Source organism: Idiotropiscis lumnitzeri, chromosome 15, assembly GCF_059441095.1.
Source record: "Idiotropiscis lumnitzeri isolate Australia: NSW breed Sydney's pygmy pipehorse chromosome 15, RoL_Ilum_1.0, whole genome shotgun sequence".
NCBI classification, from domain to species: Eukaryota; Metazoa; Chordata; class Actinopteri; order Syngnathiformes; family Syngnathidae; genus Idiotropiscis; species Idiotropiscis lumnitzeri.
Genome location: NC_142405.1, coordinates 11208172 through 11234357, shown reverse-complemented (window position 1 = coordinate 11234357; position 26186 = coordinate 11208172). Strand labels below are relative to the sequence as shown.

Sequence of the window (26186 nt, the reverse complement as noted above, 5' to 3'; positions counted from 1 at the left end):
TCAGCAAGTTGCCACTATTCACAAGAAAGATACAAGATAAAAGATACGATTCATATATAAACAGTCTTCTTGATCAGGCTGCTCACATTTTGGCACTATGAGACCAAGATGACACACAAGAGATAATAGAATTACGCTTTTTTAAATTTTGATGACGTCATAGCCCCGCCTACAGAATTACGCTTTTGTCTCGTTGTCCCCGCCTACAGAATTACGCTTTTGTCCAAAATGGCCGCTATCCCCGCCCCTGTGTTAAAACTATCCAATCTCCAGCCACCTATTTAAAAATATTTACATATTCCCTGCCCCTTGAAGGTTTAATACCACGCCTACAGAATTACGCTTTTGTCGAAGTGGGCCCCGCCTACAGAATTACGCTTTTTGTCTCGTTGTGATGACGTTGTATGTGTGTGTGTGTGTGGGCCAAGGGCCCCGCCTACAGAATTACGCTTTTTGTCTCGTTGTGATGACGTTGTATGTGTGTGTGTGTGTGTGTGGGCCAAGGGCCCCGCCTACAGAATTACGCTTTTTGTCTCGTTGTGATGACGTTGTGTGTGTGATTGGGAGGGGGGCTTGGCCCCCCTCCCAAACTGTATGCTTCTTATGTTAAAAACAATGTGTTCCCTGCGTGCGTGCGTCCCCAACCCAAACTGTACTTATGTTATTCATATTTTAATATCTGAAGTATATAAAGCATCCAATGAAATGAGCTATATCTAATTAAATAAAATTAAATTAAACGAGTGAAATAATATGAGTTGAGAAGAGCAGGCGTTGTTTTTACCTTTGAATAAGATGTTTATTCGGTGGATATAGGTCATCCATATTTAAATATCTGAAGTATATAAAGCATCCAATGAAATGAGCTATATCTAATTAAATAATGTAGATGTATAAAATTAAATTAAACGAGTGAAATAATACGAGTTGAGAAGAGCAGGCGTTGTTTTTACCTTTGAATAAGATGTTTATTCGGTTGATATTTGCCCTTTTTGCAAACATGTCTGGACATATTCCCAGCGACATAAGTTTAAACATGGTATTGTGCAGGCTTGGGGGGTTGTCTGGGCAAGACGCCGGCCATAGACACCCTCCAAGCCTGCAGCAGCCTCAAGGTGTTTCAAAAGATAGTGAGCGGCAGGCAACTGTCGACATCCGGTCGGCAGACCCCTTTGCTTTTTGTAAAATCTGCCTAGTCATGTTTGCATGTCTGGACATGTATTTGTTGGCTACATTTGGACAGTCAAACGCCGTCATTTATCCCGCTACGGACGAGAAAAATGAAGGGTGATGTCTCCACCGCTCCCGCCCCTCGCACCCTCCTATTTCCCTGTACGTCACATCCTTCCTACTGCCGGCAGCCCCCATGTTTGTAGTCCTTTTTTGTAGTCCATACGCTGAGTAAAATAGCAACCAGCCTGGTTAAGAAATAGAATACAGCTAGGTTAAGAATATAGCACACAGCTAGGCAACCCTCATGTTTGTAGTTTATACAGGTAAGCAAAGAAATATTAGATATTAGAATATTATATATTATTATAGATATATATTATAGTATAAATATATAATAATAATAATAATAATATTCCCTTTATTAGTCCCACAATGGGGAAATTCGAGATTCGAACCCAGGCCTCCTGGGGAGACTGGGTCCTGAACGCGGCGCCTTAGACCACTCGGCCATCCTGGCAGCCAAAAATTTGAGATTCGAACCCAGGCCTCCTGGGGAGACTGGGTCCTGAACGCGGCGCCTTAGACCACTCGGCCATCCTGGCAGCCATATATATATATATATATAATAAATAGCATGCTGCTAAGAAACAGCGTACAGCTAAGAAATAGTATGTAGTTAGGTTAAGAAACAATATACATTTAGGTTAAGAAAATAGCATACAGCTAAGAAAATATTAGATATTAGATTATTACATATTATTATAGATATATATTATAGTATAAATATATATATATATATATATATATATATATTTATAAATATATATATATATATATAAAATAAATAACATGCAGCTAAGAAACAGCTTAGAGCTAAGAAATAGTATGTAGTTAGGTTAAGAAACAATATACATTTAGGTTAAGAAAATAGAATACAGCTAAGAAAATAGCATACTGCTAAGAAACAACATGCGTTTAGGTTAAGAAATAGCAGCTGAGCTAAGATATCATTAAGGTCGTTTTACCAATTATTTTACCTTTCAAGGAGGAGCATCATCTTGTCTGTAGACATCTCCAAGTCATCTTTGCAACAAGCTTTGACATGTTTTCACGTATTTCTTATCTATAGTTGGACAGACAGACGACCACCAAGTTGCGGTCGTGTGTGTAAGCATAAACAACACCGCCCGCCCCCCAGAATCACGCTTCTGTCAAAAATAAGCACATCCCCTACTATCATATCCCGACCCCAGTCTCAATACAGCCAAAGCCCAAGTCACGCTCTGCACAGACAAACCAATTTTTCCGGCTGAAGAGCCAGACCTACTCTAAAAATGAAGACGCTCAGAACAAGACGCCGCATGGTCATGGACATCACACCGAGAAGGGTGACAACCATCGCTGCACCTGATCAGGTTTCTAATAACATTGCAGAGCACTCGTCAGGTAAACGAAGCAACTAATCCTTAACTATATTCCTATAATCAATAGCTATATATTTAATCAAAGTATCTTTGTACTGCAGATAGCGGTGTGGATGAACCTACAAGCGACCATGACATGACTATGGTTGAAAACGTTGTTGGTGTAGAAACCCTGACAACTGCAAACATGGAACAGGTTGACGCCTGTACAAATGTAGACCAGGATGGAACCCCTACAAAAACAGACGAGGACCAGGCAGGACCATCATACTCTTTATGGGTGGGCGGTACGGGAATCTTACCAACCCCTGTTGTAGCCTCGTACAACACTGGCGAGCCATCATATTCAGGGTGGAGCCGTCCCGTTTCAACGACACCGCCGTCGACACCTCCGATGACCCCCACCTCGTCGGCAGAATCTTCACAAAACGAGAAGGTACAACAGCCCAGTTGGTCCGACCAGGCTGAATCTCCACAAATCAAGGAGGTACGAGTACCTAGTTGGTCCGACCAAGAGGGTTCAAACGAAGTGTTTGAGCCCTCTAAGGTTCAGACCGTCAGCGACCCTGACCCCGGACCTGCACCTATTTCCAAGGATGATGTACAACATATGTCATGGGTTGATCCTCCTAAGGGATGGATTGATATGGATGTCGTATTAGTTGTTAAGGCGGCTATTATTTACATGGTCAGACGCTTTTTGATAAAGTATCACAAAAAAAGGGGTTGTTTGCATAGCTATAGATACCTATGCAATAGTTATTATCTAAGACTGCACTATGATCGCATCATGCCGATCCTTTGCGGTAAAAAGTTTTTACAATGTATTCACTACTTGTTGGATCTATGTTCTGTAAAAACGGATAAAGAAACAGTCAAGCGAATTGCAGAGATCTTAATGGTGGATTTAGCACTCGTAAAGGACTTACCGGACCGCCTTAAAGCGGATGAGAGCGTATGTTGTATGATATATCGTGATCAACTTGATATTTTCGAAGAATATCTTATAGAAAATATTAACTTTGACTAAAAATGGGTAATGTGTTGAGAAAATTATCGCTTTTTGGCTATAGAAGCTACTTTGAGTCGCTCGGGTTCGATCGACACGTTTCAAAATATTTTGGAAAATTGGGAAAATGAGATAAGTGACTTAGCATACTCACGCTGTTTAACGATGTGATAAGATACCGTCTCCGTCATCAACAACCTGTGGATCTCGCGCACGAATTGAAGATGTTTGAAGACCTGTTAGAATCAAAAGTTCATCCATCTGTTTTAACCCTGACCTATAGACTTTTTACGTCTTAGAGAATCCTTATCATGTGTAACCAGACTTAACCTTGTCATATTTTTGTATTTCATTCAATTAAAAATTGATGTTTTTAAAAATATGCTTTTGCGTCTGTGTGTTTAGACAAATAACAATGTGACGTTTGTCACTAAATCATAAACCGTCATGAGCGTTAAGCGTTGGTTGAAAAAATTGTACTACGATCCCATTCAACCAGCCAGCTTTGGAGGTGCAGATCGCCTTCATTTAGCTGCGAGGGAGAAAATGGGTCAAAAAGTGACGCGTCATAAAGTCAAGGATTTTTTTATCATCGCAAGATGCATACATCTACGAAAATAGGAGCACAGAAAGGTTTAAAGGGAAGTCTCTGCTTTGAAGTTTCCAGAGTTAACAAGTATCATTAAGCGTTCACTGTATCGCGTACCATCGCTATTTAGAATTTATTGTCATTGTGCCCGCAGGTGGTCAAAAGTAAAGACGGCTGCCGCCAGCACAAACGGCCCCAAAACCTGAAAATAATATTGAAGAGAGATAGAAAAAGAAATCTGCCAATATGGAAATGCACTGGTGCCGGACTACGAGTCCATCATAAAACAGAAGCATTGTTCGGTAAATAAATTAAGGTTGAATGATTTAGAAAAATAACATAAATTATGCTGCTTTATATTTTGATGTAAAATCTTAAGAGCTCCTTTCAGAGCGCATTCTCGCATTTAGTAAGAAGGATTGTGTACATTATTTAAGAAATGAGACATTAAGTGATAAAGACTGCGTAAACATCATTTAAGAAATAATAAAAGCCTTGTTCTTCTGAACAGTCAGTAAAACACCGGCCTTAATAGCTCTCGGGTGGTGCTTTATGTTTAGTGGAAAACACCAAAATTTGTTTCATACCATTTATGTTTGCATACTCTTACGCTGATATATTGTGTTTTCAGTAAGTCGATGTCAGATACACAGAATGGAATGGTGTTTATCTACTTCTTTGAAAAGGTAAATATTTTACGAATCCGATAAGAAATGTAGCAATTTTTGTAATGTTAGCAAAGTCGAGTAAGTTTTGCTGCAGATATGACTTGACACCGATTTGACAGTCTTTTTCATCCTTAATCTACTTTTCTTATTTTTTAAATTTGACTTGATGATTTATTATCCTGACAAAATTCTGACTAATAGCTACTGTTAACATCTTTGGCAGCGAGACTTCAGCAAACTATTAAAACAATAATAATAATATGCTTATTCTCTGCCTTTGTTTTTTGTTTCTTTTGTAGGAGACATGAGTGTGATATATTAACAAAAAAGATGGCAGGAATTTGTTCATATTCATTTTTGTTTGTCTTGGCGTGTTTAATTTTTTTAAAAGGAAAACAGGCAACATAAAAGATAGCCGCATTTTCGCAAATAAACCTCATTCTCATTTTCTGTATTTTGATTATTTGAAAAATATCTCTCGGGTTGTTGGGTGCGTGTCTTGAATTTCACAATGTATTATTTACCAGTGATGCACGATAATATTACCATTGTTTTTAACACGCTGGCCATCGATCATGAGGTATTGGCATTAATTTCACAGTTTGCGCCGTGACTTTTGACCGTAGGTCAGTCAAATGGTCCAGGCTGACTTTCTAGAAACTCAGCATGAACTGTAAAATAGTCCCACTTTTTCCATGCATTGTAAATGATTCACTTTGTGACTAGTGACATGTCAGAAAATAGTCAGAAATGTTTATCATTGTTTTCCAAAGTAAATGCCGGTGTTTGCCCGTCTTATTCTGAGTCACAAAGCAGAGAAAATTAACTTTCAAGAATCAAAATACTTCATATTTGATTCCAGATTAATTATAGCGGTCACTGAAGGTGTAATGGTACACTCGACCGAGTTGTGTGCTGTGCGGGCACCGTGGGTTCAGTTTCCACTCAGTGACTTTGTCTATGTCCGTCCTGTGACAGGCCGGCAAACAGCTTAGGGGGTTGTGCGCTTTTCGCCCGTAGTCAGCTGGGATAGGCTCCAGCACCCTCCCGCGACCCTGTACAGGATAAGCGGTGTGGATAATGACATGACATGATAGCCTAATCATTCAATTGTTGCACCTTTTCTTGCCTGATGACGACCGTTTTATTGCGTGCTACTTTTCAAACTTGTAACTATGCACTCTTGTATTTATTCTTCCACCTTCCCCCTGTGTTTTCCATCAGGTAAGCTGTGACCTTTCCTGTCTTTGTCACTCCATACACTGGCAAGTACCGCGGGCAGTCCTAGCCTGGCGGAAAGGGGCAGTACTCGTAAACTGTGCTGCTTCTGGAGACCCCATGACTGCGGGCCCACCATCTCCCTCTGCGGGCAACCGAAGGCTCGCACTGGTGGAGTTGATTTTATACTACCTGTTGATCTTGCTGGTTTCTGGGCTGCAACCAACAACGGGTCAGAGGGTCTACACCAACACATGAGCTGTCCACATACCAGGAGGTCGGGAGGAAGCAGAACAAATTGCCATTAAACAACTACGGACATGTAAGTTCAACAACTCTGCTCTTAGTGTTCTGGTTTGCACAGGTGAAGGGTAAAAAACACAAAATGGAGACTTCTGCTCAATTATGCTGCTGCACAAACCAAATCAAAAACAGTTTCCATTAGTGCGTCTGCCTATTCAGAAAGCCCGACTTGACTTTCAAAACAACATATTGTAAATCTGAACATATGGCCAAGGAATGACACTGTCTTCGTGCTTCAGTAATGTCTGTGTTATATTTGAGCTTGATTTCATTTAAGAAAACGCATCACTTTTAGTTTTATCCCGTGGTTTTCAACCGCACAACCATTTTTTTTCACTTTTTATGCATGTAGCAATGCGTTGTTCTTGACTGAATGTCAATTTTTAATTCTGAAAATGATGAGGACTTTCACCGAAAGCCTTATGGCCATTCCCAGCATTGTGAAATTATCAGTCCATTTTGGAACTGGGGAATAATTAAAAAAAAGCGGAAGTAATTCAATTAAGAAATCGTCTGACTCGCACGGTTTGTTATTGGGATGAACTGCCAGCCTGCTTCTACGAATGGTTTTTTTAAAGACTTTTTCATGCAAACATCATCAAAGTTGCTCTGCTTCTCAAATGGAAATAAGTTGAGGTGTAGTCGCCGTTCCATTCTACTCGTATTCACGTCATAATGTGGCATTAGAGTGTATGTTAACATCAGTAAGAGATGCCTAGAATGACACATTTAATTAGTGAAGAGGGGAAAAAAAATCAATTGTCTTGTCTGAAAGTAGGATCTAAGGCGACTCAGGGGTGAAACACTGAGCACTGGCGAAAATTCATCAGCTATGGTCAAAAGTACAACAATGGTTTTTCTCATCTGCTGATATTGACTTCTCGTTAAAAACCTCACATTTTGGGGATATTTGAGGCTACTCATCTTCCTGCTTTTTACCGTTGGAGTAGACAACTGTGTGGTGTGTTATTTTCAGCGATTCAACTCCGCTTTGTATGAACATGTTTGCCGGTGAATCGGTTGTGCTGAAAAGTTTAGACATTTGGCGAAACAATTTCACGTTGGAAACAACAACTGCGGCAATCGTAGTCTGTTCATTTCTACCCATTTGGCTCTCGGGCGAGCGAGATGCAGTTTCGATTGCAACGCTGCTGTCTTTCCTTCAAACCGAAAGTCGTACTATACATTCCAAGAAGTCTCAAGAGATTAAATTGGACCTAGAGGACGCACAAATACTGTACATCACCATTGCTAAGCAAAGCATCTATTAGTGCTTACAGCTGATATTGAGCAGAAGTCTCCATTTTGTGTTTTTTACCCTTCACCTGTGCAAACCAGAACACTAAGAGCAGAGTTGTTGAACTTACATGTCCGTAGTTGTTTAATGGCAATTTGTTCTGCTTCCTCCCGACCTCCTGGTATGTGGACAGCTCATGTGTTGGTGTAGACCCTCTGACCCGTTGTTGGTTGCAGCCCAGAAACCAGCAAGATCAACAGGTAGTATAAAATCAACTCCACCAGTGCGAGCCTTCGGTTGCCCGCAGAGGGAGATGGTGGGCCCGCAGTCATGGGGTCTCCAGAAGCAGCACAGTTTACGAGTACTGCCCCTTTCCGCCAGGCTAGGACTGCCCGCGGTACTTGCCAGTGTATGGAGTGACAAAGACAGGAAAGGTCACAGCTTACCTGATGGAAAACACAGGGGGAAGGTGGAAGAATAAATACAAGAGTGCATAGTTACAAGTTTGAAAAGTAGCACGCAATAAAACGGTCGTCATCAGGCAAGAAAAGGTGCAACAATTGAATGATTAGGCTATCATGTCATGTCATTATCCACACCGCTTATCCTGTACAGGGTCGCGGGAGGGTGCTGGAGCCTATCCCAGCTGACTACGGGCGAAAAGCGCACAACCCCCTAAGCTGTTTGCCGGCCTGTCACAGGACGGACATAGACAAAGTCACTGAGTGGAAACTGAACCCACGGTGCCCGCACAGCACACAACTCGGTCGAGTGTACCATTACACCTTCAGTGACCGCTATAATTAATCTGGAATCAAATATGAAGTATTTTGATTCTTGAAAGTTAATTTTCTCTGCTTTGTGACTCAGAATAAGACGGGCAAACACCGGCATTTACTTTGGAAAACAATGATAAACATTTCTGACTATTTTCTGACATGTCACTAGTCACAAAGTGAATCATTTACAATGCATGGAAAAAGTGGGACTATTTTACAGTTCATGCTGAGTTTCTAGAAAGTCAGCCTGGACCATTTGACTGACCTACGGTCAAAAGTCACGGCGCAAACTGTGAAATTAATGCCAATACCTCATGATCGATGGCCAGCGTGTTAAAAACAATGGTAATATTATCGTGCATCACTGGTAAATAATACATTGTGAAATTCAAGACACGCACCCAACAACCCGAGAGATATTTTTCAAATAATCAAAATACAGAAAATGAGAATGAGGTTTATTTGCGAAAATGCGGCTATCTTTTATGTTGCCTGTTTTCCTTTTAAAAAAATTAAACACGCCAAGACAAACAAAAATGAATATGAACAAATTCCTGCCATCTTTTTTGTTAATATATCACACTCATGTCTCCTACAAAAGAAACAAAAAACAAAGGCAGAGAATAAGCATATTATTATTATTGTTTTAATAGTTTGCTGAAGTCTCGCTGCCAAAGATGTTAACAGTAGCTATTAGTCAGAATTTTGTCAGGATAATAAATCATCAAGTCAAATTTAAAAAATAAGAAAAGTAGATTAAGGATGAAAAAGACTGTCAAATCGGTGTCAAGTCATATCTGCAGCAAAACTTACTCGACTTTGCTAACATTACAAAAATTGCTACATTTCTTATCGGATTCGTAAAATATTTACCTTTTCAAAGAAGTAGATAAACACCATTCCATTCTGTGTATCTGACATCGACTTACTGAAAACACAATATATCAGCGTAAGAGTATGCAAACATAAATGGTATGAAACAAATTTTGGTGTTTTCCACTAAACATAAAGCACCACCCGAGAGCTATTAAGGCCGGTGTTTTACTGACTGTTCAGAAGAACAAGGCTTTTATTATTTCTTAAATGATGTTTACGCAGTCTTTATCACTTAATGTCTCATTTCTTAAATAATGTACACAATCCTTCTTACTAAATGCGAGAATGCGCTCTGAAAGGAGCTCTTAAGATTTTACATCAAAATATAAAGCAGCATAATTTATGTTATTTTTCTAAATCATTCAACCTTAATTTATTTACCGAACAATGCTTCTGTTTTATGATGGACTCGTAGTCCGGCACCAGTGCATTTCCATATTGGCAGATTTCTTTTTCTATCTCTCTTCAATATTATTTTCAGGTTTTGGGGCCGTTTGTGCTGGCGGCAGCCGTCTTTACTTTTGACCACCTGCGGGCACAATGACAATAAATTCTAAATAGCGATGGTACGCGATACAGTGAACGCTTAATGATACTTGTTAACTCTGGAAACTTCAAAGCAGAGACTTCCCTTTAAACCTTTCTGTGCTCCTATTTTCGTAGATGTATGCATCTTGCGATGATAAAAAAATCCTTGACTTTATGACGCGTCACTTTTTGACCCATTTTCTCCCTCGCAGCTAAATGAAGGCGATCTGCACCTCCAAAGCTGGCTGGTTGAATGGGATCGTAGTACAATTTTTTCAACCAACGCTTAACGCTCATGACGGTTTATGATTTAGTGACAAACGTCACATTGTTATTTGTCTAAACACACAGACGCAAAAGCATATTTTTAAAAACATCAATTTTTAATTGAATGAAATACAAAAATATGACAAGGTTAAGTCTGGTTACACATGATAAGGATTCTCTAAGACGTAAAAAGTCTATAGGTCAGGGTTAAAACAGATGGATGAACTTTTGATTCTAACAGGTCTTCAAACATCTTCAATTCGTGCGCGAGATCCACAGGTTGTTGATGACGGAGACGGTATCTTATCACATCGTTAAACAGCGTGAGTATGCTAAGTCACTTATCTCATTTTCCCAATTTTCCAAAATATTTTGAAACGTGTCGATCGAACCCGAGCGACTCAAAGTAGCTTCTATAGCCAAAAAGCGATAATTTTCTCAACACATTACCCATTTTTAGTCAAAGTTAATATTTTCTATAAGATATTCTTCGAAAATATCAAGTTGATCACGATATATCATACAACATACGCTCTCATCCGCTTTAAGGCGGTCCGGTAAGTCCTTTACGAGTGCTAAATCCACCATTAAGATCTCTGCAATTCGCTTGACTGTTTCTTTATCCGTTTTTACAGAACATAGATCCAACAAGTAGTGAATACATTGTAAAAACTTTTTACCGCAAAGGATCGGCATGATGCGATCATAGTGCAGTCTTAGATAATAACTATTGCATAGGTATCTATAGCTATGCAAACAACCCCTTTTTTTGTGATACTTTATCAAAAAGCGTCTGACCATGTAAATAATAGCCGCCTTAACAACTAATACGACATCCATATCAATCCATCCCTTAGGAGGATCAACCCATGACATATGTTGTACATCATCCTTGGAAATAGGTGCAGGTCCGGGGTCAGGGTCGCTGACGGTCTGAACCTTAGAGGGCTCAAACACTTCGTTTGAACCCTCTTGGTCGGACCAACTAGGTACTCGTACCTCCTTGATTTGTGGAGATTCAGCCTGGTCGGACCAACTGGGCTGTTGTACCTTCTCGTTTTGTGAAGATTCTGCCGACGAGGTGGGGGTCATCGGAGGTGTCGACGGCGGTGTCGTTGAAACGGGACGGCTCCACCCTGAATATGATGGCTCGCCAGTGTTGTACGAGGCTACAACAGGGGTTGGTAAGATTCCCGTACCGCCCACCCATAAAGAGTATGATGGTCCTGCCTGGTCCTCGTCTGTTTTTGTAGGGGTTCCATCCTGGTCTACATTTGTACAGGCGTCAACCTGTTCCATGTTTGCAGTTGTCAGGGTTTCTACACCAACAACGTTTTCAACCATAGTCATGTCATGGTCGCTTGTAGGTTCATCCACACCGCTATCTGCAGTACAAAGATACTTTGATTAAATATATAGCTATTGATTATAGGAATATAGTTAAGGATTAGTTGCTTCGTTTACCTGACGAGTGCTCTGCAATGTTATTAGAAACCTGATCAGGTGCAGCGATGGTTGTCACCCTTCTCGGTGTGATGTCCATGACCATGCGGCGTCTTGTTCTGAGCGTCTTCATTTTTAGAGTAGGTCTGGCTCTTCAGCCGGAAAAATTGGTTTGTCTGTGCAGAGCGTGACTTGGGCTTTGGCTGTATTGAGACTGGGGTCGGGATATGATAGTAGGGGATGTGCTTATTTTTGACAGAAGCGTGATTCTGGGGGGCGGGCGGTGTTGTTTATGCTTACACACACGACCGCAACTTGGTGGTCGTCTGTCTGTCCAACTATAGATAAGAAATACGTGAAAACATGTCAAAGCTTGTTGCAAAGATGACTTGGAGATGTCTACAGACAAGATGATGCTCCTCCTTGAAAGGTAAAATAATTGGTAAAACGACCTTAATGATATCTTAGCTCAGCTGCTATTTCTTAACCTAAACGCATGTTGTTTCTTAGCAGTATGCTATTTTCTTAGCTGTATTCTATTTTCTTAACCTAAATGTATATTGTTTCTTAACCTAACTACATACTATTTCTTAGCTCTAAGCTGTTTCTTAGCTGCATGTTATTTATTTTATATATATATATATATATTTATAAATATATATATATATATATATATATATATATTTATACTATAATATATATCTATAATAATATGTAATAATCTAATATCTAATATTTCTTTGCTTACTGCTATTTTCTTAGCTGTATGCTATTTTCTTAACCTAAATGTATATTGTTTCTTAACCTAACTACATACTATTTCTTAGCTGTACGCTGTTTCTTAGCAGCATGCTATTTATTATATATATATATATATGGCTGCCAGGATGGCCGAGTGGTCTAAGGCGCCGCGTTCAGGACCCAGTCTCCCCAGGAGGCCTGGGTTCGAATCTCAAATTTTTGGCTGCCAGGATGGCCGAGTGGTCTAAGGCGCCGCGTTCAGGACCCAGTCTCCCCAGGAGGCCTGGGTTCGAATCTCGAATTTCCCCATTGTGGGACTAATAAAGGGAATATTATTATTATTATTATTATATATTTATACTATAATATATATCTATAATAATATATAATATTCTAATATCTAATATTTCTTTGCTTACCTGTATAAACTACAAACATGAGGGTTGCCTAGCTGTGTGCTATATTCTTAACCTAGCTGTATTCTATTTCTTAACCAGGCTGGTTGCTATTTTACTCAGCGTATGGACTACAAAAAAGGACTACAAACATGGGGGCTGCCGGCAGTAGGAAGGATGTGACGTACAGGGAAATAGGAGGGTGCGAGGGGCGGGAGCGGTGGAGACATCACCCTTCATTTTTCTCGTCCGTAGCGGGATAAATGACGGCGTTTGACTGTCCAAATGTAGCCAACAAATACATGTCCAGACATGCAAACATGACTAGGCAGATTTTACAAAAAGCAAAGGGGTCTGCCGACCGGATGTCGACAGTTGCCTGCCGCTCACTATCTTTTGAAACACCTTGAGGCTGCTGCAGGCTTGGAGGGTGTCTATGGCCGGCGTCTTGCCCAGACAACCCCCCAAGCCTGCACAATACCATGTTTAAACTTATGTCGCTGGGAATATGTCCAGACATGTTTGCAAAAAGGGCAAATATCAACCGAATAAACATCTTATTCAAAGGTAAAAACAACGCCTGCTCTTCTCAACTCGTATTATTTCACTCGTTTAATTTAATTTTATACATCTACATTATTTAATTAGATATAGCTCATTTCATTGGATGCTTTATATACTTCAGATATTTAAATATGGATGACCTATATCCACCGAATAAACATCTTATTCAAAGGTAAAAACAACGCCTGCTCTTCTCAACTCATATTATTTCACTCGTTTAATTTAATTTTATTTAATTAGATATAGCTCATTTCATTGGATGCTTTATATACTTCAGATATTAAAATATGAATAACATAAGTACAGTTTGGGTTGGGGACGCACGCACGCAGGGAACACATTGTTTTTAACATAAGAAGCATACAGTTTGGGAGGGGGGCCAAGCCCCCCTCCCAATCACACACACAACGTCATCACAACGAGACAAAAAGCGTAATTCTGTAGGCGGGGCCCTTGGCCCACACACACACACACACACATACAACGTCATCACAACGAGACAAAAAGCGTAATTCTGTAGGCGGGGCCCTTGGCCCACACACACACACACATACAACGTCATCACAACGAGACAAAAAGCGTAATTCTGTAGGCGGGGCCCACTTCGACAAAAGCGTAATTCTGTAGGCGTGGTATTAAACCTTCAAGGGGCAGGGAATATGTAAATATTTTTAAATAGGTGGCTGGAGATTGGATAGTTTTAACACAGGGGCGGGGATAGCGGCCATTTTGGACAAAAGCGTAATTCTGTAGGCGGGGACAACGAGACAAAAGCGTAATTCTGTAGGCGGGGCTATGACGTCATCAAAATTTAAAAAAGCGTAATTCTATTATCTCTCTCACACAGTATAACTGCATATTGTGAGACTTTAAACAGGATATTCTTATTGGGAAGCGGCCACTGGGAGTGTCATCGGCAGTTTGTAAGAGGCTGAAAGACTCCCATAAAGTTATAGAGGAAGATGTCCTGGGATATTAAAACAACAACAACAAAAACTTTTGCTGAAAATTTTGCCATTCAGCTGCTTTGCACAACTGCAAGTTCGTGCAAAAGTATTTACACATTGAACACCTGGACATGGGCATTCAATAGTTTCGAGAAGGTCAGATGAAGTTCGCCTGCGAATGCTACAGAGCTTTTTAGGTGAATGAAATTACACTTGAAGTCAAATATCCCTAAATTGATGAGCATGCAGTCCATGGATGGGCAAGTGGCGGTTGGCCCGTGGCAATAGACTGAGAGGCCCCTTGATTCCCCCAAAAGGTTCCCCCCCCCATATATTTAAAATGTGTTTTCCACATAAAACAAAGAAAATGAGCAAAATCACACTAAAAAAATCAAAAATATATATATAAATATACATATATTTTTAAAAATCTACAATTGTGAGAACCTGCAGTTACTCAACTGTGAATATGGACTAGTTGACTGTATTTTTAAGTTGTAATATCACCAATTACCACTAGACATGTCATAGTTGAGCTTACACCGGATCGTAAACCGCGCTATGTGAGTAGGCATAAAATATTTTGCATATGTGAAGAATAAAGAGTACCTCAATAATATTACAATTTTAAAGTGAGTTGATTTTTGTGAAAAGAAAGGTACAAAATTATGGTAGCTTCTTGTTCAGCAGTTTGTGCCATCCTTAAAGTGTAATTTTTACACAAGAGAGCCCTTTGGCTTGGAAAAAAAAATGAGTGTCTGGTCATTTTGTTGTTTCCTTCAAACCTTTTGTTGTTGAGTTAGGATAGTGGATCTTTTATACATGCATTGAAAAATATATTATCAAAAATGAAATATATTAAGAGCATGTATGTACATATTTTGATTTTACCATATAAAATTTGCATTTTTGGATAAATCTGGTTAGGAAATGCATGGTCCTATGTGGCCCTCAGCAACACTGATGAAAACTCGTGGCCTCATCAACCATCCCCAATGAAGTTGTAAGTACCGTTGTTAATTGAATTAGTACTTTGAATTTTACCAATTGTTTTCCTTTTATTTGCATGTTATTTTTTTAACTATTTTAACTCTGTACTTGCATAAAAAGTTGGCCTTAACTGTGACAACTTTTAGCCACCTCTGTTCAGAACATTATGTTTGGGACAGGGGACTTCATTTTATCAAGACATAATTTTGTGTCAGTGTTGCATAATTCATTCCTTGTGGCGCACACCAGGACAAATTTCCAACTGAGCAAGCGAGCAGTCGTCAACTTTAGGAGAGGACAGGCGCGCAACACTTGGCGTGTGCGCGCAGCTCGGAATAACGACATCCAAGCGCTACTTCAAGTTAGCGAGTCGAAGAAAAAATGGTGGCCAGCGCGAGAGTACAGAAGCTCCTCCGACGATACAAACTAGCGATTGCCGCCGCCTTAACCATCCTACTCATCCAAGGTCTCGTCGTGTGGAGCCTGAAAAGTCTGGAAGAAGGCGAGGCGGAGGTGAGCAACGGTCCACTCGTTTTTTTTAGCGCAATGACGCGGATTTCCGTTTGACTTAGTTGGAGCGCCAGTAGCCGATAACAGCTAGCTTAGCTCAGCGTCGTTTTAGATAGGGCAGAACTAGCCGAGGGAGGTTAGCTGAGAACAGGCTTCCCCCGGACTCAATCCAAGCAGCATTGGCTGTCGCTAGATAGCTGGTACTTGACTTGATGATTAACAAAGTAAGCATAACTCTTCCCAAAAAAGAAAAAAAAATGCTAATCATTTGTTGGCTGACCAGAATCGTTTGTTCATACACTCGAGTGCTCCAGCAACCCCTCTTGAAGACTGATGTGCTTGTAGAGAATACACGGTTAAGATAACGCACATTATTCTTATGCGTCTACTTAACAGTTCCGGGGTTCGAATCTCTACTCCGGTCTCCAAAACCTCCCTAGTTACATTTTTGAAGACTCCAAAAACCGCGTCCAGTTTCACTAAATTGGCCCCAAATTATCTAAATAAAGTTGAATTGTATTGTATTGTATTTTTTAAGGGTCTTTTGATTGACTTTAACATTGTCCCTTATATAATGGGTATACATGTGAGAATTACGTCACTACTACAATTCACCCCCCTAAAAGACAGTAGTGATTTAAGGCCTTTTTTGTAGTGAGATTTACTACAAATTGGTACGCCCCCTTTTGGAGCTCGTCTTATTATTTTTTTCCTCTCTGCTGTCTACGTCTCAACAGGGAGGCAAGTATTGTATATTGATTGCTTTGTCAGTTCTGTTGTCTCATGTGATCACCGCCACCAAATCAAAAATAGTGTGCTGATCTCTTCACCACATACGTAGGCTTAAGCGGACAATAGCAAGAATGCGAACACGAACCCCGACTGGTTTCGGACATTTAGCTACACTTTAGTTTTGTTAAATGGAGGCAGCCAGGCATGGATGTTTACATGCCTCCACCCCATGGGTTATTGGTAAATTAAGAGCACTGCTCACGGCAGCAATTAGCCTTTAGTCGCTAAACAGATGATGTTAGCACGAGAAAATTTGCTTCTTATCGTTCAGGCATGCGACTTTGTGCCAAAGATGCCTGTTGCCACTCATGCAATTGAGTACAGTAATTGCTCCCCTGTAATACCCATATCGTAACTGTACGTGATATCCAATTTAGAAACAACTAACAAAGGATTGTTACAGTATTTTATTTAATCACTCGGCTCATCAATTGAAGCCTGTGGAGTCCAGCGCTACATTTAAAGCGCTCACTGCTGTGTTATTGTGACAGCAGTGTCCAAGTGATGTTAATTAATTCTGTTTAACTGCCAGTGCCCCTTCTGCTTTTTGATTAGGTGTACAATGCTTGAAACATGTGCCAGTCATGAGACGTCAGATCAAAATGGCTGTGATGAGTTCAGAGGAGACATTTGACTTGCTCCCCTTTTAAAAATATCACTCATATATGCTGCCTCATGTCTCGTAGAAACAAGTGACAGTGATGGATGTGGGTAACATGGATTCTTGGGAACTAAAGCCAATGGGCACGTCTTTTTTTTCAGCTCAGGAAATGTATCACTGCTTACCATGCAGCAGGTTTATTCTCAGTGTTTAAACACTCAAAATTCGGGCTTAAGAAGTCATAATTAAACTCCACTCCCTCCTCTAAAGACCTAGATGCAGGTGAGTTGAACTAGAATGTTCCCAGCTTTTTGCTCTTTGCATAAACCTGCTTCTTTCATAATCTAATTATGCTTCCCGTCAATTTGGCATGCACTCTAATGACACCAAGTCATCTCAATGTAGTCATATTAAAAGCGTTCACATAAGAGGGGAAGGACTGAAAAGACAGAAAAGTCTTATCAGCATTGGCTAGAACTTTACGCTCGGTACTGCCGCCTGCTTCAAAGAATGGCGATGCTGATATGCTTTTCCTCCTCATTAATTGGAAAGCAAAGAGGCTGACTAGATTGGTTTTGAATCAATACTTTTTGACACACTGGTGTTAATTAAAAGCTGTGCAAACGCCTGATAAGGAAAATTGAAACGTTAGCTACATTCGCATGCTCGTCTTTATTTGCGAGAACATTTGCTCAGGAAAGTGTCACACATTCATTGGTGTTTCAAGGCAAACGCTGATAAGTCTTTTACTTGGATACAGCATCAATCCAAGCAAACAAAATTTAAAGTAGCAATAAATGATGCTATTTCCTCGCTTGTTCCTCTTAATGTCATCAACTCTTCAGGGAGCATTTTTGTATATTTGTTATGAGGCTGAATCGTTGCATGTTACTTCCTGCTGAGGCCGTGATTGCATGTGACGGTGTTGTATTTGTTGGCAAGTGGTTTACTGGCAGACTGGTGTATTATTTGGCTCCTCGTCCCCCCACACAGCTCTGCTTCTGTCATCTCTGGGCAGTTGGCCCACCAGCTGTGGGAGGTGAGGACGCTCAGGTCCTGCCTCATCAACTGACACAAGCACAAAACTCTCAGCCCACTTGTTTGGAGTCCTTCCTCCTTGCATATAGCACGTCGTTTGAATGAGTTTTTGTGCAATATATCAGTGTGCCACAGCAAGAAGGCTACGTTGCCAGAATAGTTTTTCCTATTTTTTGGACTGGTTTCTGCTACAGTAGAGCAGATTGCCTCCACTCTCTGTACAGTGCTTGAAATTCAAGTACAGTAAAACTCATTAAGTGACGCACAACCTGCACAGGGATTGATAATTATTCATCCTAAAGGCTAAATGTATTCACGCTGTATGTAGTTGGATTTCTTTGAATGTGTGCTGGATGGTGGAGCTCCCTGATTATTATTTTCTAGCTGTTAAAATGTTTGAGGTTTGCATGCTGTTTCCATGCGTGTGTGGAATGTGTGTGAACATGTCACCAGCGCATGATCTTCCCCGCAATCTTTGCCACGGGGGGGGCTGGCTCAGCTTTCTGCAGTGATTCATTGGGCTTGTTATGTCTTTCACTGTGAGTGCCTATCTCCCAAAAATGTTTCTGCAGATTATCTTTAAAAAAAAAAAAAAAGTAGAACAAAACATGGTCAACCATGCTAAAAATATACCTTTGAGGAGAAGCGTAAAGTGGACTTTTTAGGTTTACTGGCATCATCAAAATTTGTGCTCAGTAGGGTTGTTTTGTATGTTACGTTTTCCCACTTTTACTTACTCTCAGCTTTTCTCCATAGAAAAAAACAAGACGGTCTAAACTGCCCGACAACAACAACCAGGACCAGAACAGGGATGCCACGGTTTTAGAAAGACACAACGCACTGTCTGGGAGTAACAAGAGCAGATGGAAAGGCAGGCTGGAAAGGACAGGAGGGACATCAACCAGTGCATTAAGAAAAGGGAACAACCGGAGACAAGGAAAGCCAGGAATCGGGCTCAAGAATACCCTCGAGCAGGGGCAAACGGACACCGGATTGGATGGTGTAGCGCCTCATGACCCGTCCAGTAACTTGAGTGATGGGTTGATGGCGACCAGGTTACCTGCTGCTGTCTTGCCAGGGGAGCCAGGCAGCGTGGACGGGGCACACCAATCCCCCAACAGTGACTTTGAGCCCAAATGTGATATCAAAGGCAAGGATGCGTGGTCTGCGCTGCATCGTGCTGGCTCACAGCAATGTCGCCAGGACATCGCCAATATTGTGTGCATGCATCAGGCCGGGCAGCTCATGCCAGATGCCCTTCCACAGTTCTGCCCCCAGCTCGGTGAGAACCCGCCTCATGATACACGCATACTGGGTGATTGTATTTGTCACTCTTAGTTGGAGTTTTTATGTAAAACACACAATATTAGTGAGAGTTATATATAATATACTGCACTTTAACTGTATCTAAACGGTGTAATTTTGTCTGAGAAATTTGTCCAAATAACTATTTTTTTTTTAATTGTTTTCCTTCATTAGGGGTATCAAGTGCTGTTCAGTCGGTTGGCGAGTTGGACAACAGCCTGGCCAGGGCAGACGACGCTGTCCGTGTGGTTTTTGTCTTAATGGTCCACGGCCGCTCTGTGCGGCAGCTCAAGCGTCTCATTAAAGCAATATACCACTCTGATCACTACTACTACATCCATGTCGACAAGGTAAGAAGACTGCGAGCTGACATTTATAAAAAGAACACAATTCTTAGGAAAATTATTCCATTGATCTGGTTTCGTACTGTTTATTTATTTAATTATTTATTTATTTATGGGGTGTTGGCTGCACTGAGCTCAAAAATGTGTTGCAAAACGTGTCAACTGGCGTGATGTAGGTTACATTCATCCTACAGGTCAAACAGCATGGTTGAGGAGATTAGAATAAAGCAATGTTATTCTTAGCAGCTGGATTTAGTGAACTCCATCATCACGTGCTGTTGGCATTCAAAAGACCAACCTGCTGCTGGTTGATCTCTTAGACATACTGTATATTTGTCGCCTACAGCATATAACATTGCTCATTACCTTTTATATAGACTGCAGTAGTAGTATTGTCTTTTAATTTATCGGGGCAAAAAGAGATCTGTAGTATTCGTGTCTGGTGTTTTTAGACTGTCTGGCCCGACTAATCGAGTTGTGTCCCCGAATGATTAATTTCTTTAAACTGCTTATCACACTAGAAACTTTAATTAGGTGTGTTGGTCTGGAAACAAGCCGCTCTTAATTCAGCAAGTGCAAGTCCAACAATATTTATTTTTAGTTGTGACTCATATGGTTCTAAGACAGTGGTAGTGGTTGCACATGTATAGTCGTTCCTCTCTTCTGCGTAATCCCTGTTGAGCAGTTTCTCCTTAGTAAAAATTCTGATGATTTATCCTGATGTCACTTTGACATGGGTGAATTGTACTACTTTTATAGCTTCATGACTTATTTATAACTTTATGATTTATGTTTAGTGTTGTAACATTTCATTTTCATGTTTATATATCATTCTGCCGTGGTAACAGACATGAGGTGTCAAAATGTGTCAACATGAGCTTGCCTTTGTGTGCCTGTCACAAAAACTCAGCCTCATTTCCACTTTTGACCTCATGCTCTGAACCCTTCCAGCGTTCGAGCTACATGCATCGGGAGGTCCTCCAAATAGCCCAGCAGTACCCAAATATCCGTGCGACGCCCTGGAGGATGGTGACCATCTGGGGTGGTGCCAGCCTTTTGAAGGCGTACCTGCACAGCATGCAAGACCTCCTCTCCATGCTGGACTGGAAATGGGATTTCTTCATTAACCTCAGCGGCACAGATTTCCCAACCAGGTTGGTCAGCTATGCTTATGAAACCAATAACGCCCTTATATTTTTAATAACCAGTGAAATACAAAGTCTCCCAAAAACTTTGCGCAGTTTGCGAAAGATTTTTTGATGCATTGCATTGTTTCCTCATGGGTCTCCCTCATCGCTTGTGTTTCAATTCCTCATTTTGGAATGCGCAACTAACCAAAAGACACGCTAAACAGATTTTTGGATAACGTCATCCATAGCGCTAACAGTAACTTTGCTCAACCTATGATTTACAGTTTCCATGAAAAAGTTGTTCCTTTCATAAATGTGTGATCCCATTCCACAGAATATTTTTTTTTTTATCCTTCAATTAATACTCGCCTTTGCTCTTTTTGTTGCGCAACAGGACGAATGATGAGCTAGTGGCCTTTTTGTCACAGCACAGAGACAAGAACTTCCTCAAGTCCCATGGCAGAGAGAACGCCCGGTGAGTTTTAGTGTAACCCATACATTTGGGGTTTTTTCCCCTAGTGTAATAATTAAAGTTATTATGGCTTTTTAAAATTAGTTAAATTTTGTATTTAATAATTATATCAATTCAACAGACAAAAGTGTCAACTTTGCTAGAACTAAAGAAAATGTACCCAGGAAAAAAAATAGAGCTAATAAAAGTCAGTGGCAATTATGTAGCCATGTTGGCACACTGGTTTGGCTTGGATTTCAAGAGTGAAGACAAATTAGCGTGACATTTGCTCCTGCTAATCAACAATGATCTACGATTGCTGATCAACAGCATACTGATGAGATGAGTTCTTTTGTTTTCAGAGCTGCATAGTAAGATGTTATTTGCAACCAAAGAGAGTCAACAAGCAGTTCAATTCATTTCCAAAAACAAAAAGCACCATCTGAACTGTTAACATTGATTAATGAGAGCACTAATCAATGGGGAACCAAAATCTTTTACCCCTGGCGTTCACAAATGTATGGGCAATCTATTATTATTTACTTGGACAAATGCTTCCTCAATCAATCACTGCTACTTGTTTTGTGTTCAAGGTTTATTAAGAAGCAGGGCCTTGATCGTCTATTTCACGAATGTGACAACCACATGTGGCGCCTGGGAGAGCGCAGCATCCCAGATGGCCTGGAAGTGTCTGGTGGCTCAGATTGGTTTGCACTCACCCGCCGCTTTGTGGAGTATGTCATCAATTCCCAAGACGACCTCGTGTCGGGACTGAAGCAGTTCTATTCCTATACTCTGCTCCCTGCTGAGGTGAGTGGGCCTGAGGTGGGCCCTCATAGTCTGATACAGCTCTGCCTCTGCTTAGTTCAGCATTGAATCAACGTGACACTCCACTGTGTATTGTACGCAGAATAAAAAGGAAACTTCATTTGTGTCATCTGATCTTGTGCTTTTATTCTCAAAAGTCTTGTTAGGCTGCATGCAGTACTCATGTTCTATCCCATAGTGTAAATGAAGCCATAGTTATGTGATTGATTTTGATTAATTTCTTTTTATACAGTACTATAACAATACGTTCTACTCTGTTTTCAGTCTTTCTTCCACACTGTGCTCGGAAACAGTCACATGTGCGACAGCCTGGTGGACAACAACCTCCGTGTGACCAACTGGAATCGTAAACTGGGCTGTAAATGCCAGTACAAGCACATCGTGGATTGGTGTGGCTGCTCTCCGAATGACTTCAAACCTCAAGACCTCATTCGCATCCAGGTGAGTGAGACGGAACAATGCATCACAGTGTTCCCATGCTGTATTCCTGCTAATTGTGTTGCTTCTTCTTTGTCTCTTTTTTTTTTGTTGTAACCACAGCAATTATCCCGGCCTACATTCTTTGCACGCAAGTTTGAGTCGTTAGTAAACCAGGAAGCCATTGACATCCTGGACACCCACCTGTACGGCCAGTATGCACCAGGAACCGTTGCCATCAAGGCGTACTGGGAGAACCAGTTTGAGCAGATGGATGGCGTGGGCTCGCTCACTGACGTGGCACTCACTGCACACGCTTCTTTGTTTCGCCTGGGCCTGAAAAGTCTTGCGACACCTCGGGGCAGAAAAGAAGCCTGCAGGTTAGGAAAGTTTTTGAGTAGTAAATATGTATGTTTTTTTTTTGTTTTTTTTAAATGTTATCATTTATCTGTTTTTTTACTTATTTCTGCACAGGTTTGAACCTATCGGCTATCCTTTGTCAGTGCACTTGTACTTCTATGACGACCGCTTTCAAGGGTACTTAATACGTCAGGAAGTTCAGGCTGTGGGATCAAAGGTCAAGGAATCGATAGAGACGTGGGCTGTGCCTCAGGCAGCATTGGTGCTCGAGAAGAATCTGAAGGAGTTTGAAAGGCTTAAAAACCTTGAGGTGAGCACACTGGAGATATTTGTCATATGTATTCAACATTGTTCTTTTTTGGGTCTTGTTAGTTTAAAAAAAAAGTAGTACAGTACTGAATGAACTTTGCTGAATATAAACAAAATATATATTAGTCATTAAACTCTTGATCCGTTTCCCTAACAGATCGGCACAGAATGGGATCCAAAGGAAAGAGTATTTCGCAATTTTGGCGGGATTATCGGTCCTTTGGATGAACCACTTGCAGTTCAGAAATGGGCGCGCGGGCCCAACCTCACAGCCACCGTAGTGTGGATTGACCCCGCCCAGGTGGTAGCAACTTCTTATGACATTACAGTGGATGCAGATGCAGAATACACCCAGTACAAGCCACCGCTGCAGCGCCCCCTGCGGCCTGGCATTTGGACTATACGTGTATTGAAACAGTGGGAGCGTGTGGCCCAAGCTCATTTTCTCGTCATACCTTTGAGCTTCAAAGATAAGGAGCCACTGCGCAAAGGTGAGGCTTAAATTTTGTTCCTTTTTTTCTTTACTTTTTTAAAAATTTAAATTGGTCTTTATTAGGTTCATAATGAATCCCACGAAAAGCCAAAACTAAAATTACTCTCGTCTATATTCTAGTAAGCATCTTATATGCTCATAGGAATGAAGGTTTTTGAGATAAAAGTTTTGCATTTCAAAAAGCTGCAACACATGATGGTCAGGTGTTCTAAAAGACTGAAGTTCAAAAAAGAACCACAAGATGGCAGAAAGTTCTTTACAATCTTATTATTCTCTAGGTCCAGGCAAGTGATGTGTACAAGATGTGTTTTGCCCTGTTACTGATAATTTTTGTACATTTTAATCACCTGCAAAAAAAATAATAATAATAATTGTCATTGTCATTTCTTTTTCTGTAAACGCGATACAGATAAGGACAGTTGGCTCCATGCAGGTCCGCCAGGAAATTTGTATCTGGAGCAAGGCTTCCAGCAATTGAGTTCCATACTGCAGCTGCCGCCTCAAGAGCCCGCCATGCTGGAAGCGCAACAAAATGCCCAGTTGGTGGGCCCGCTTCTTGAAGCGTGGGTTGACCGCAGTGTGGCAAACTTTTGGGTTATTGGAGACCTGTGCACAACACAAACTTCATCCTGCTCAGCCTTGATGCCGTGCTCCAAAACAACCTGGAGTTCCCTGTCCCCGGATCCCAAGTCTGAACTGGGCCCAGTTAAAAGTGACGGGAGAATCAGGTAACCCCAGTTGGGGCTGGTGGATAGAAAGGAAACGCATGCCTGTGCTGGATGCTGCAAGCAGCAATGAGAGCGCCGGTAGAATCTTTGTGCGTGGGATGTTTGGCTCAAAGCTAAAGGCCACAAAAACAACATGACATCTTGCACTGAAGAGTTTCAACATTCTCACTTGCACGAGGCGAATGCTGGAAATTTGCACATTGACGACTGCGAGCGCAGAGATTTTTCTTGGTTTGCAGAATGACATGAATGGCTAATGCATTTTTTTTCTTTCTTTCTTTCTTTTTTTTTTTTTTTTTTGCTGAAAATTGTTTTGATGGCAGTTTGGCAAGTGAACCAACGCCCTTCACAAATGGTCGGTTTCTTTTTCCTTGGAGTCAGGATGCAGTTTGAACTCAACCACAGTCTCCTTGCCGTGTTTTGTTCTCATTTCAAGACGGAACAAAACTTGAGGGACATGTTATGCTTATTTTCAAGCATTTTGAATTGGAAACATGGAACAGTCGAAGTGCACTATACTGTTCGATGACGTTACATAAAATTCAGTTGATTACCTTGTGATGAGAAGATGGGAAAAAAAAGGTCAGTTGTTTATATGCAATAGTTGTGGGTCGCTCACGACAAATTGATTTTCTAGTTCATCCGTTATTTTTTATTGCCCCCCAAATATTAGTTTTTTTACATGTTGACGTTTTAAATTTCAAAAGGTATTTGGTTTGAATGCTAAAAGGTTCTTTGGTCCCAGAAAGTGTCTGGAAACTGTAGATAACCTTGTTGCTCTTAAAATGTGTGTTTTATCTCTTTTATAACCACTGCTTGCAGAACGACTTTGTTCTAATTTCGAAGCCAATGCAAGAAGGGGATTTCAAATTCATGTTACACTTCATGCCACCTGTCTTATTGGTGTAAATATTTTTTTTTATTGTGCATGGGTCTGCACTCCACTCAAGGGAGAAACACTTCAAGTCCTCGAACCAGAAATTGTAAACACTGTATCCTTTTTTTCTTGAAGAATTCTATAGATAGATATATATAAAAGAAAAATCAAAGCTGCCTTGACTTAACTGAGATGACTTGTTTACTGCAGGATTAAAAGTTCCCTAGATGTGCAATTTCTGCCTGCCGAGTCTGCATCTTAGTTTGCAATTTCAACAAATTTAATGTGATCTTTTTTTCATGTTCCTAAAAATTGTTTTTCAAGTGACCTTGTCTACCTTGCACAGTACATTTGCTTCAATGAAGCCACGTGTCTGTAAAAAGAGAACTGCAGATGTTATTTTTATACTGTGTACTGTTTGAGAACAAGTGTGTCCATGCATTTTGGAAATTTAAGATAGCATCAATCTATGTAGCTACTTCGATTTTGTTTCTTGGTCGCTGATGGTGGGATTGAGTTTTCCATCCTTGCTGCTGCAGTAACTTAAGGAGGTCTTGGGGTGGGCTCATGTATGCTGTACCTTGTGCTGGGTCTCCAACAAGAACATGGATGTCAATAAAAAGGACACGGATATCAAGGTTTGGGCTTCTTTGTTTCGTAAAAGTGCGTCGGATGTTTGCCCTCCAGGGGTGCTGCAGACTTTCTTGTCCCTTCCTTGTTCAAATGGTCAACATGTTTTTTTTAGAACACTACATATAAATATTTAGTCAGGTTTGTTCCTTCTTATCCGTAAGGTAGTCATGCGTACAAGCCAGTAGTGAAAGAGGAATTGAGGTGAGCAATGATTTATCG

The 26186-nt window shown here is 40.8% G+C and overlaps 3 protein-coding genes across 3 annotated transcripts; 2 read left to right on the top strand and 1 right to left on the bottom strand.

Moving 5' to 3' along the window:
• The first annotated feature begins 2357 nt into the window (after window positions 1-2357).
• Window positions 2358-5883, top strand: LOC148322910 (uncharacterized). Its single transcript, XM_088317297.1, has 3 exons — window positions 2358-2619; window positions 2699-3153; window positions 5842-5883. The coding sequence occupies exons 1-3, from the start codon at window positions 2508-2510 to the stop codon at window positions 5881-5883; spliced, it is 609 nt and encodes a 202-aa protein (XP_088173423.1). The 5' UTR covers window positions 2358-2507.
• Window positions 5884-8271: 2388 nt separating this feature from the next.
• LOC148322909 (uncharacterized) lies at window positions 8272-11797 on the bottom strand. Its single transcript, XM_088317295.1, has 3 exons — window positions 11536-11797; window positions 11002-11456; window positions 8272-8313 (listed from the first exon to the last, which is right to left on the bottom strand). Exons 1-3 carry the CDS (start codon window positions 11645-11647, stop codon window positions 8272-8274), a joined length of 609 nt encoding a protein of 202 aa, XP_088173421.1. The 5' UTR covers window positions 11648-11797.
• A 3613-nt stretch (window positions 11798-15410) lies between these two features.
• xylt2 (xylosyltransferase II) lies at window positions 15411-25971 on the top strand. The gene is made up of 11 exons (XM_088317710.1): window positions 15411-15664; window positions 18849-19374; window positions 19572-19747; window positions 20693-20895; window positions 21266-21346; window positions 21916-22132; window positions 22415-22591; window positions 22691-22947; window positions 23042-23237; window positions 23394-23727; window positions 24139-25971. The coding sequence occupies exons 1-11, from the start codon at window positions 15533-15535 to the stop codon at window positions 24459-24461; spliced, it is 2622 nt and encodes an 873-aa protein (XP_088173836.1). The 5' UTR covers window positions 15411-15532; the 3' UTR covers window positions 24462-25971.
• Window positions 25972-26186: the final 215 nt, after the last annotated feature.